The following is a 13,311-nucleotide window of genomic DNA, read 5'->3' on the forward strand; positions in this document are numbered from 1 at the left end:
AAGCCGGAAAAATAGCATGAAGGGAATATTCTTACATCTGAAAAGAAACCAATCAAAGTGCATGACTGGCTTAAAAGTGCAGCAGGCACACTGGAAACACTGAGTTGACAGAAGCAGGAAAACACCACTTTCAAAAAGAACAAGAAAATGAACCTGGTAATCACATTCATGATGGGTGGAAAGTGAACTTAGGATAATGATATCCATTCTTGCTCTCCAAAAATGATTGCTGGCCTGTTCTAGACATGGGTCAAGCTGGCTGCAAGGATAAGGCTTTTATAGTTCTACTGTAGTTCCTTTTCTATTCTGGATCCTCAAGATAAAAGAGTACTCCAAATGGGATTTTAACCTGCTGTTGGTTCTTATGTTTGTAAGTGATGAACAAAAATGCCATCATATACCAGTAGGTTTATAAAGAGGATTAACAGATCTTCAATTATCTTGTTCAGTTACACAAGTATTTGTAAAGGATGGTGATCATTTAAATTCCATTATAAACCTGATAATGCTAAATTAAAAAAGAAGTTCAACAAGCAGAAAATGTTATCATGCTTAGTGGAATTATTAATGTGTACATATAACCATAAAACATTAATCTTCAGATTGGAATAATGAAGTGGAAATGAGTATAAGAATTTATTAGAATTGCAGCAGTTGTTTGCTTTTATTTATAGGCTCTAAAATAATTTAATAAATACAATTTTCAGAAACTGATGTTTTCTATTAGATTTTTTTACTGAATGCCAACACTGCTCTTCATAAATTATTTGCTATCTCATTGTACAATATCATTTTATATAGCAGTTAACCAAATATATAAAACATATCCTACCTTTTAAATATTTCTTTCTCTGTTAACATGTCTAAATAACCAAAAGGAGAATCCAAGAGATACAAATCAGCATCTTTATACACTGCTCTAAATAGATGACAAAGAAATTTAGTCAGCTTTCATTAAAATTTATGTTTTGATTAATTATTTTGATTTTATTATTGTTATACATGATAAAACATAATCAGCCAAAGCAAATTCTTTCATTAAATTAAATAAGAAATTATAGGCAAAATGCACCAATTGGTAGTTATAACACTTTAAATACAGGAATTATGGAAAATTAGATTTTAATCTTATATATCCTTTTTCCATAAGTAAGTTCCATTAAACTAAATGGTATAATATTCTGACTTTAGAAATCAAAATATTTAACATGTATGTAAGGTTACTTCCTTTTAAGAACAAGTGAAATTTAATTCTATATATTAAAAACAACATACCATTATTTCAACTCACCTAGCTAAAGAAATTCTGGCTCGTTGACCTCCACTGAGAGTTATTCCACCTTCTCCTAAAACTGTGTCATCTTTCTCTGGAAACTTTGAAATATCCTGTTGAAATATTATATAAAGACGTTAATTTTCCATTTTCAGAGCATCATTACTTTTCAATATACAACATTTTAAGTCAAAAACACGATAATTAATAATAGGTTTTCATAACAATGCTCTTGTTTTAGGCTAAGAAGATAAATATTTGCATTAGCTGTTAATAAATTACTTGTATTCAAAATTTAGCTAATGGGGCACAACATAGTATTTGACCCTTGAACTTTTTTTTTATTAAAAAGTTTTACAGTACATTTTATTTATAGCAAAACAAAACAAAACCCCTCCCAAACCCCTCCCCTCTTCCCAACCCTCCCCAACACCTCCCTCCCTCCCCCTCCCCCCTCCCCGACTTCCCAGAGCTAAATACAAGGTATAAAAGTAGAAACAATCATAATCTACCTTATGCAAACAACAATAGACTATTAAATCTATTGCACTTTAACTCTTATAAGATGACTACAAGCAATATAAATATCCCACCAGTACTTATTCAAATGCTAAATGATTCCCAGAGCTCAATACAAGATATAAAAATAAAAACAATCATAATCTACCATATGCAAACAGCAATAAACTATTAAATCTATCACACTTTAACTCTTATAAAATAACTACAGGAAATGTAAATATCACATCAGTACTTATTCAAATGCTAAATGAAACTTTTTAGTCCCATATTAATCTGTTAACTAAAACCTAACAAATAGCTTGTAGTCCATGTTCAAAAGTGATATTGGTCTATAATTTTTTGCTTGAGTGACATCCTAATCTTCCTTCGGTATCAAAGAAATAAAAGCAGTTTTTTCTTCCTCAATTATCAATTGATTCATCTCTTCCTTTTGTTCTTATGTAATAACTAAATTCCAGACTACATCTATGTTTATTATTCAAATATATTAACACACCTCTCATATAAGCTTAACTAGCATCCCAAACCATTTCAATAGTGGCACCCTTATACATATTAATTTCAAAAAAAAATCCTTCATCTGGTTTTTACATTCATCCACATTTTCCTGATTTCTAAACAAAATCTCATTTAGACGCCAGGAGCGCCTATCTCTATTATCCTTATCTATCTCTAGCCAGACTGAGCTATGATCAGACATAGTTCTTGGACAAATCTTAATCTTCTTAGTCCTGAAAAAGAAATCATTGGTAATTAGTATAAAATCAATCCTAGAAAGAAAATTAATATCTATCAGAAAAAAAGTATAGTCCTTTTCTTGCAAATTTCTTTCTCTCCAAATATCGCACAGTTCCAAGACCCTTGAACTTTTTTGAATAGGATAATACTCCAGCCCTATTTATGGAACCATCTGGGACCTGCTAATTCCTTTCTTTCATTACAATAATAACTTGTTTTTAAACTTTGTTTTCCTGTAATTCAACAGTTTCTAAATGTTCTCTTCTCCCACAATTCTTCGTTTATTAAGCAGGCTTCATTTGATGCTTGGTTGATATTCTTGGCAATATGCTGGTGTATAATAGCTTCTGAATCACCCCTAGGCATATTCTGTTTGATACTTTCATGGAATCCAAGGGATTGATGAAGTCTTGGACTTCTACCATGGATCTAATGACATAGGATGAATGACTTTTCCTTTAATTATACTTTCTACTGATTTGTGATATTTCCTGAATTCTTCTTGTTTTCTGGCTAGCATTACATTGATAACATTTAATTTTCATGTAGTGACAAAGTCAGTAATTTCATATGAGGTTCTTTAAGAACAGGATTTTTTCTTAAGAGACTGATTTTAATTAAACTCTAGAAATGTATTCCTTCTGAAGTTCTGCTATACTGTCTCATAATGACAGTATGTGTGACTTGGGGGGGTGACGGCAGTGGTGATATTAGGACTGTTCCAGAAGGGATGAATGAAGAACTGTGAGAATATATGGCAATATATTTCCAACAGAGTCATCCAAGGAATGAAGTTTATCTCAGTTGCCCAGCTAAAACAAGCAGGTACTTATAGCAGGTCATACAAGAAGATACTACAGCTGGGTGATCATTTTAATGATAAAAACCAAGGCATCATTTCATACTGTGTAGGAGAAGGCAATCATAACCCACTCCTGTAAGATAGGAGGAGCAAGATAGATGGACTCAATTCACTGGTGGGATTCAGCTGGTTCGCACCACTTCGACAGAACCAGTAGCTAATTTTTTGTTGCCCAGGCCCAGAATGGACTTCCGGAAGTGGCATCCACACAGAGAACTGATTGTTCACATATTTGAAACCCACCACTGACTCAATTACAGCAGTGATACTTTAATTATCACAAAACCTGAAAGGCCAGGTTAGTGACAGATCATCCTGGTCTATATATGATGACTAAAAGTTAACACCAGCTTACTAGTCCATAATCAATGAATCAAATTTGTCAAACAAGAGATTGATAGATAGTGTAAACAGATGATAGATAGATAGATAGATAGATAGATAGATAGATAGATAGATAGATAGATAGATAGATAGATAGATAGAGTGAGTGAGTCAAGGTTCCGACAGATGAATTCTGTAAACAACTTTGAGGCATTATTTACCTAAAAGAGTTTTTATTCAAGTTGCATAGCACTGGCACGTACCTGGTCGAAGCCAAAATCTGAATTCTCCTCCCCTAAGTATATAGAATCAAAGCACAGTTCCCTCCTCTGATTAACAGTCATAAATCACATTCTCCAATTTTGAAGGCAGACCTTTTCCCAGTTCTCCGACCCGCCATCTCTTATCATCTCTTATTTCAAACACCCTTGAAAATGCTCTACTGCTGTATTATGTCTAACTAATCCCCATACACATTCTTCCTCCCCCCAGCATCATCTAATTCTAACTCTAAAAGTAACAGACAGGTTAAAGAGAAAATGGCTGCATCTTCATATATTGTCAAAGCAAGAACATCTGATGTTAGCAGCGTTGACATCCAGCCCCCCTTACAAAAAGGATGGATCCTGTAATGTAAACAAACAATATGTTAGGGACTATCTCTCGATTTGTTGGGGTGTTTCTCATAAAACCTCTTGATGAGTCTGTCACCTTTCACATCGCTAGATTTCAGCCAAGTAGCTTCAGACAACGTGTATCCCTTCCATTGTACCAGGTACTGCAATTTCTCCTTAAAACTTCTAGAGTCAAGAATACGTTTCACTTCATAGTGAGTTTGACCCGCGACTATGAGGGGCCATGGTGTCTTTTTAGGGGAAGGTCTTAAAGTGGAGCTCCAAAAGGTTTTCAGTAAGCTGCAGTGGAAGACCAGGTGAATTCTTCCTAAGAGTCTAGAGAGTTTCAATTCTACTGTGATCAGGTTGATGATTCTCACAATGGGGAAAGGCGCCAAGAATTTTGATCCTAATTTCTTACTGGGTAATGTGAGGCATAAATATTTAGTCGACAGATCAATCTTTTCCCCAATTTGGAATGTTCTTTGGGGAGCCCTCTTTTTATCAGCCTGCTTTTTATAGGTCTCAGAAGTCTTTTTTAAAGTAGTCTTCGTGTTTCTCCAAACTTCTTCCCACCCCATCACCCATTGATCAAGTGTCTGGGAAGTGGAGGGCACCTGAGGGTATTCAGGCATTGGGCTGAACTCTTTTCCTGTGGCTACCCTGAAAGGCATGTAGCCAGTGCTGCTGTGAACAGAATTATTGTAAGCCACCTCTGCAAAAGGGAGGAGGTCTCTCCAGTTTGCTTGTTGGTATGAAACATAGCATCTGAGATATTGCTCCCCCAACTTGTTAGCAGATTCCGCGACCCCATTGGTATCTGGATGAAAAGCAGATGATAGGCCTTGATCCAATTAATTAACGAAATCTTCTCCAAAACTTTGCTGTGAACTGCACTCCCCTGTCTGAAATTATTCGCTTAGGGGCACCATGCAGCCAGTAGATATGTTTCAGGAACAATTTAGTCAGTCATTGGGCCAATGGGAGTCCTTTGCAGGCAAAGAAATGAGCCTGCTTCAAAAACAGGTCTATTACAGTCCAGATGACAGTATTTCCTCTACTTTCAGGTAGGTCTACTATAAAGTCCATAGCTATTTTTTCCCACAGTTGAAAAGGGTCTGTCACCGGCTCAGTAACCCATGGGTTTTCCCTGGAATTTTTTTCATGGTGGCACATACAGCACAACTCCTGACATAGTTTTCCACATCCCGTTTTAGCCCTGGCCACCAAAATTGCCTGCGGATGAGATGTAGAGTTTTTAGATATCCAAAGTGTCCAGCCTGTTTTACGTTATGGCTGTGTTTGAGAGCCTTAAGACAGAGGGCTTCAGGCAAATATATCCCCCCCTTGTAAGCCAAACCATCCCTACATGTTAGGGAGGTTTGATTGTCTCTGAACCATTGATCGGTGAGGAGTTCTTGTTTTATTTTCTTTGCCCCAGGGTAATCAGGATTAGGGGTCCTGCAAAGCATGAGTTGAGCAGCAGTTTGTGGACTAGAGATAATTGCCTCATTAACCTCTTCATGTTCACTTTTGTACTGGGATAATCTCGATAGTGCATCAGCCAGGAAGTTTCTTCTTCCCGGTATGTACTTTAGAATGAAGTTGAAAGGGTTAAAATACTGTGCCCACCGCACTTGCTTTGGGGACAATTTGCAGGGGGTTTTCAGTGCTTCTAGATTTTTGTGATCTGTCCATACCTCAAAAGGCACCTTGCTTCCTTCTAGATAGTGTCACCAGGTTAATAGCCCCCACCTAATGGAGAAGGCCTCCTTCTCCCAGATTGCCCATCTCATTTCACTTTCAGTAATATTTTTAGAGGTGTAGGCACAGGGTTGCAGGATCCTACTTTTGTTCTTTTGCAGTAATACAGCTCCGACTGCCTCATCGCTGGCATCAGCTTGAATTACAAAGGGCTCCCCTGGATAGGGATGCTTTAGGACTGGTTCAGCAGTAAATAGTCTTTTTAAATTCTCAAAAGCTGTTTGACAGCTCATAGTCCATGCTAGTGGTTGGCCCAGTCATGGTTTCCCTCCTCCTTTGCCTGTTTTAAGTATTTCTGCAAGGGGGTAGGGCAATCTCAGCGAAGAAGGGGCTGGGGGCCTCTTTCAGCAAGAGTTGTTCTCTGCTCCTCATTTCTAGCTCTTCAAACCTTTATGCCAAATAGTCTATTGACTGACTACAGGCTGCAGACAAATATCTCCAGTTACCCGAATCATCAAAGACAGACCGTCTGGCAGTCCCCCACCAGTCTGGGGAATGCGATATGCGGGAATCCCTTTGTCACAGCTCCCCCTCTTCTGCCTTTGAAGCCCTTGGGAGTGGCAAGGCTGTTTCAAGACGTCTGGAGTCTCCACTGGGCTTGTCCCAATCTGATGACTAGATCAGCTCTCCTAGCTGCTTGGGTTTTGCTCCCAGCTGGGAGGCCTGCAAAAGCTCCTACCCACTGGCTTGTTTCCTGTTGCTTCCCCCCCCCCCCCGGGGCAGCAGCTGCTGCTGGAGTGCTGGTTTCAGGCAATTTCTCCTCCTCCATGAGGAAATCTTCAAGGAATCTTCATCAGCATATTCCCCAAGTTCTGGAATAGTGACTGGGGCTTGGGACTCCTAGGTAGTTTGAAAAGTTTGTGGAGTTCGGCTTGATGTCAGGTTTCTGACAGATGAACTCTTTAAAGAACTTTGAGGCATTATTTACTTTAAATAGTCTTTATTCAAGTTGCATAGCACTGGCACGTACCTGGTTGAAGCCAAAATCTGAATTCTCCTCCCCTAAGCATATAGAATCAAAGCACAGTTCCCTCCTCTGATTTACAGTTATAAATCACATTCTCCAATTAGTTTGAAGGCAGACCTTTTTCCCACTTCTCCAACCCGCCATCTCTTATCATCTCTTATTTCAAACACCCTTGAAAAAGCTCTACTGCTGTATTATTATGTCTAACTAATCCCCATACACATTCTTCCTCCCCCCAGCATCATTTAATTCTAACTCTAAAAGTAACACACAGGTTAAAGAGAAAATGGCTGCATCTTCATATATTGTCAAAGCAAGAACATCCGATGTTAGCAGCATTGATAGATAGATAGACAGACAGATAGAGCGAGCTATATTGCAGAAGTCACCTTGATTTCTCAGATAACTATAAATGCAAAAAATAGATATTGATAAACTGCATAAGCCTGACTATAACTGACCTAATCCAAGCACTTTCATTTTCAGTAAAACAAGCCAACAGTTACTATAATTCTTTCTTTACACATTCCCATATCTGATTCCTGTAATCTGTGCAATGAAAAAAATCAGCACCTGAATTTCAATACCTAAAGACTCAGTGAGTACACAGTTAAACATTGTTGTTTATTAACTGCTAAAGGTTCCCAAACCACAATATGTTTACCAAAGGTGTGTAAGTGAAGGTTTCAATATGACTTTAGTGTTGATCTTAACACTAACACTCTTGCATAACATAAATTAGAGCCATAAATTTTATCTCACAGAACTGCAATTTAAGACTATGGTATACTAACGAGACAATGTTATTCAGTTAAACAATTTGTTGTGGCATTTTGTCATCTAAAATATTTGCCTGTAATAGTATAATTATTTTACAAAAATAATGAACATTCTGGATTACCCAAAAGCATGGTTGCTCACACAACTAAGATCGTAACAGCCTTCCTGTACCATAAAAACATCTTAATTCAGAATTTTGTTTTTTACAATGGCCAACTAAAAGCCTTGAGTTGCTTGTAGGAACATGATGGAGATATAGACCCCTTCCCACCATTACATTACAATGATTTAGGGGATGTTGTCCTTAATATAAAGGTAACATTAAGTCTTAAGAACAAATAGTCTTGATAGACCTGAAATTATTTTATACATTTCCTTTGAATGGATTAATATATTCACATTGTGCATAGATTTTTGTCTTATATTAGTGTTTTCATGTTTATTAAAAATAAACCTTACAATAAACATAAAATATCCTAAACATCTGTAGAGTAACAAGCTGGGATGTCCCATTGTGACAGCTGTAAGGAATTTAATATTCAATTCAATGTGAAAACGATAAAGGGAAAGATAGTATGAAAATTCTAGCCAAGGAATAAAGAAAGAGGTTTTAAAATATTAACGGTCTATAGATTAATATTAGGATCTATGACTTCAGGGCCCTGTGTCCTAAATTGGCTATAGGAAAAATAGGAAGGCATGGATAAAGCAAATTAAAGAGAAGGAGAGAGGGGATTTGCAGGAACTGAGTTCATAAAAAAACAATTTTTCATCATATTTTCTCTCAGCAATTTAAACACAGTTTAGGCTATTTTATAGTCTTTGTTGTTGTTAGCTGCGAAGTCGTGTCTGACTCATCATGACCCTATGGACAATGTTCCTCCAGGCCTTCCTGTTCTCTACCATCTTCTGGAGTCCATTTAAGCTCACGCCTACTGCTTCAGCCACCTCATTCTCTGTCGTCCCTTTCTTCTATTGCCCTCAATCTTTCCCAGCATTAGGCTCTTCTCCAGTGAGTCCTTCCTTCTCATTAGGTGGCCAAAGTATTTGAGTTTTAGCTTCAGGATCTGGACTTCTAAAGAGCAGTCAGGGTTGATCTCCTCTAGGCAGTGCTTTTTTTGTAAAAGAAAAAGGTGCCGGAACTCACACATGTCGTACAACCCGCTTTGCCTACCCTACAAGGTTCCATCCAAAAAAGGTGCCGGAACTACGTTCTGAGCGTTCTATGACAAAAAAAGACCTGCCTCTAGGACTGACTGGTTTGATCGCCTTGCAGTCCAAGGGACTCACAGGAGTCTTCTCCAGCACCATAGTTCAAAGGCCTCAATTCTTTGGCGCTCAGCCTTTTTTATGGTCCAGCTTTCACTGCCATACACTGTAACTGGGAAGACCATAGCCTTGACTATATGCACTTTTGTTGACAGGGTGATGTCTCTGCTTTTTAGTGTGCTGTCTAGATTTGCCATTGCTTTCCTCCCCAGGAGCAAGCGTCTTTTAATTTCTTGGCTACAGTCCCCATCTGAAGTGATCTTGGAGCCCAGGAAAATAAAATCTGTCACTACCTCCATTTCTTCCCCATCTATTTGCCAGAAATTGAGAGGGCCGGATGCCATGATCTTGGTTTTCTTAATGTTAAGTTTCAACCCAACTTTTGCACTCTCCTTCTTCACCCGCAACAAGAGGATCTTTAGTTCTTCTTCACTTTCTGCCATTAGAATGATATCATCTGCATATCTTAGGTTGTTGATATTTCTTCCGGCAATCTTAATTCCAACTTTTGATTCCTCTAACCCTGCCTTTCTCATGATGTGCTCTGCATATAAGTTAAATAGGCAGGGCAACAGTATACAGCCTTGCCGGACTCCTTTCCCAATTTTGAACCAATCAGTGTTTCTGTGTCCAGTTCTCACTGTTGCTGCTTGGCCCACATATAGGTTTCCCAAGAGACAAATAAGATGGTCTGGTACGTCCATCTCTTTAAGAACTTGCCACAGTTTGTTATGATCCACACAATCAAAGGCTTTAGCATAGTCAATGAAGCAGAATTGGATGTTTTTCTGGAACTTCCCTAGCTTTCTCCATGATCCAACGTATGTTGGGAATTTGATCTCTAGTTCCTCTGCCTCTTCGAAATCCTGCCTGTACTTCTGGTAGTTCTCGATCCACATACTGCTGAAGTCTAGCTTGTAGGATTTTAAGCATAACTTTACTAGCATGAGAAATAAGTGCAATGGTGCGATAGTTTGAACATTCTTTGGCACTGCCTTTCTTTGGAATTAGAATGTAAGCTGATCTTTTCCAATCCTGTGGCCACTGTTGAGTTTTCCAAATTTGCTGGCAAATTGAGTGTAGCACTTTTACTGCATCGTCTTTTAAGATTTTGAATAGCTCAGCTGGAATACTGTCACCTCCACTAGCTTTGTTGTTGCTCAGCTTTTCTAAGGCCCACTTCACTTCACATTGTAGGATGTCTGGCTCGAGGTCAGTGACCACCTCATTGTGATTATCAGGGACATTAAGTTCATTCTTGTATAGTTCTTCTGTGTAATTTTGCCACCTCTTCTTAATCTCTTCTGCCTCTGTTAGGTCCCTGCCATTTTGGTCCTTTATCATGCCCATTTTTGTAGTCTAGTTTGAGTTATTAAAAACAATTTACAGTCAATAAACTTTATTCATTAAATATATAATAGCAAAATCGCAAATCCACAAGACTAGTTCCTAACCATTTGAAAATGTGTGATTTTACAAGTTATTCAAAACTTTTTCTGTGTAAAACTAAAAAGTTTGCAATTGCTGTAAAATTTCAGTTAACAATTATTATTAACCATTGTTTACTGACCAGAGATGTATTTTTAACAATTCATATTCATGGTGAACACAGCTGTCATTTGTTTTCATTAAATATCTGCATTAGAATAGAAATATGTACTGCTGATTATGAAAATCCCTTATATGAAAGCAGCCTATATTTCTTGGATTTAACTGATAAATTAACAGTTCAGCCATAGAGGGGTAACTTAGAAGTAAGCCAACTGTATTGATTATGAGTTAGAAAAAAATCTATTCTATTCTATTCTATTCTATTCTATTCTGTTCTGTTCTGTTCTGTTCTGTTGTATTCTACTCTATTCATTTACCTACTCTACTCTACTCTACTCTACTCTACTCTACTCTACTCTACTCTACTCTACTCTACTCTACTCCACTCCACTCCACTCTACTATGTTCCATTCCATTCCATTCCATTTTATTCCATTCCATTCATCTTGGATGGGTAACTGTCATTTTGTTTTCTGCCTATACATTAACCAAAATTCATCCCACTTGGAATATTTGGATAGACTGTTTATTATATTCTCATTAGAACCTACATTAATTTAATCCCCAAGTTTTAAATGTTTATCATGTTGTCTTTGCTTTTTTCTAGTTCCAGAAACACTTTAAGATGAGTTGGCAAAGAGAAAACAACTCTTATTCAAATAAAACCAGTTACACAAAATAATAAGGTGATTCAAAGTTAAACAGCACACACCTCTAAGTATTCCCAATTCTAGCTGAAATTATTTTTGTACTGAAACCTATACCAAGACTTTTTACACACAAGATCAAAAACTAATAAATAAAGTACTCCACCCTTTCAAATATGCATTCATTCCACATTACAGAATGAACATTTCTCCTGATATCTCAGACCTAGAAAGTTATGTAAACTATTTTCTTCTGCTTTCATAAGTGAATAATTGCATTTGATAAAATACCTGAGACATCTCCTGTAATTGCTCAAGAGAAATTTGATGATAAATTTATCAGGAACAGATTACACACCAGTCAAAAGTGAAAAACCTTTCAATGAACAGATGTCTTAATCCTAGATATCAAATAACCGCGGCATGAACGGAGGAGAAATTACTTGACTTCTCACTTGACAATATATAATATGAATGACATGTGAAAACAGGATATTTCCAGAACACATTCAGATACGACAGTACTATCCTGCAAATGTAATACATGAGTAGAAAAGCAGAGATGGGCTAGTGCTGGATATCACACTGTACTCTTTTTTTTAAACTGGTATTTCCAGTTCCTAATATACATATACAGCAGCTAACCTGACTTTCTGTATGCATGGCTTTATGTGGATTATCAGATGACATCAGAACTATAAGATGTTTAAAATGTACAGCACTTTAAATGATTTGTTTGTTTGTTTATTAAATTTATATGGTTGGCCAACTCACATATAGTGACTCTAGACAGCTTATAGAAATAAAGCCCACCCCTCCTGGTACAACAGTTAAACCCCCATGATTGACTCCATATTATCATGGGATCCCCAGTCTCATTGGCAAAACCATGTTTTCAGGGCCTTTTGAAAGATGTCAAAGTGGAGGCCACTTTTTCTACCACAGAGAAGAAGACCCCTCTTGATCCTACCAGACTGAGGTCCTTAAGAGAGGAAACCTGAAACATATCCTGCCTCTGCACTCTGGTGGGTCAGATAGATATAACTGTAAAAAGATGGTTCTTCAAATAACCTGGCCTCAGGCCATGTAGGGCTTTAAAGCCAGCACCTTGAATCAGATCCAGAAGCAAATCAGCAGCCAATGTAGCTCCTGCAGGAGAAGTGACAGATGTGCAAATCTAGACTATCATAAAATTTGAGCCACCTCATTTTGAACCAACTGAAGTTTCCAGATACTTTTCAAAGCCAGTTCCATGTAGAATGTATTGCAATAATCCAGAGAGGAAGTGACTAAGACATGGTTGATTTGTAAGCAGGATTGTTGGTCCAGGAAAGGGTATAACTGATGCACAATCTGAAGCTGCTCCTACAATTAGGATTGTAGTCATACATAAATCAGGCTCTGTCTTTGAACCTTTGGTTTAATATATTGAAGCTCTTAAATATTTTTCTTTGCTAACCAGTTTCAGCAATCAAGTGGCATGATTTGACTTCGTGATGTGGTTTACTTACCACTTTTGGTAGCTGGATCACAAAACACAGTGCCTGATAATAAGGTTTATCCACGGAACAGTAATATTTTAGTATACCACAAAATATAAACAACTAATCCTTCTTCAGGTATGCTTATTTTCATCTTGTAAAAGAGCATGCAATAGTTCAGAATAATATTTATTGATACTATTTCTTTCAGGTCATACTTTGATTAGCCATACTTAAATATAACTTCTTCATATTTTTCAAAATGAGATATTATTATTTTTTTAAAAAAATGTAACTTTAAGTCCATTGTTATTTAGAAATATTCATTTCTTTATTTAGAAATATTTAGTCTACTTCTGAGTGTAGATTGGTCTATGATCTTGATACACATCGCTCCATTTATAAGATCAGCATAGGAAATAAAACTGCCTTTCTTCAACAAAATAAATGTAGAGCTACAACAATGAAATAAATAGTACATGTATGGGATTCATATAACCTTATCCTGAACTATAGAAA

The 13,311-nt window shown here is 37.1% G+C and overlaps 1 protein-coding gene across 1 annotated transcript in view; it reads right to left on the reverse strand.

Annotated features, from left to right (window-relative positions):
- Positions 1 to 13,311, reverse strand: part of CFTR (CF transmembrane conductance regulator) — a gene marked incomplete at its 5' end in the record, with an annotated part of 124,153 nt that overhangs the window by 63,075 nt on the left and 47,767 nt on the right. The window contains 2 exons of the mRNA XM_081331953.1: positions 833 to 919; positions 1,292 to 1,386. Coding sequence (XP_081188079.1) covers positions 833 to 919; positions 1,292 to 1,386 — 182 coding nt within the window. The remainder of the gene's footprint in view (positions 1 to 832; positions 920 to 1,291; positions 1,387 to 13,311) is intronic.

Source organism: Vipera berus, assembly GCF_964194415.1.
Source record: "Vipera berus genome assembly, chromosome: 6".
Taxonomy (NCBI): Eukaryota; Metazoa; Chordata; class Lepidosauria; order Squamata; family Viperidae; genus Vipera; species Vipera berus.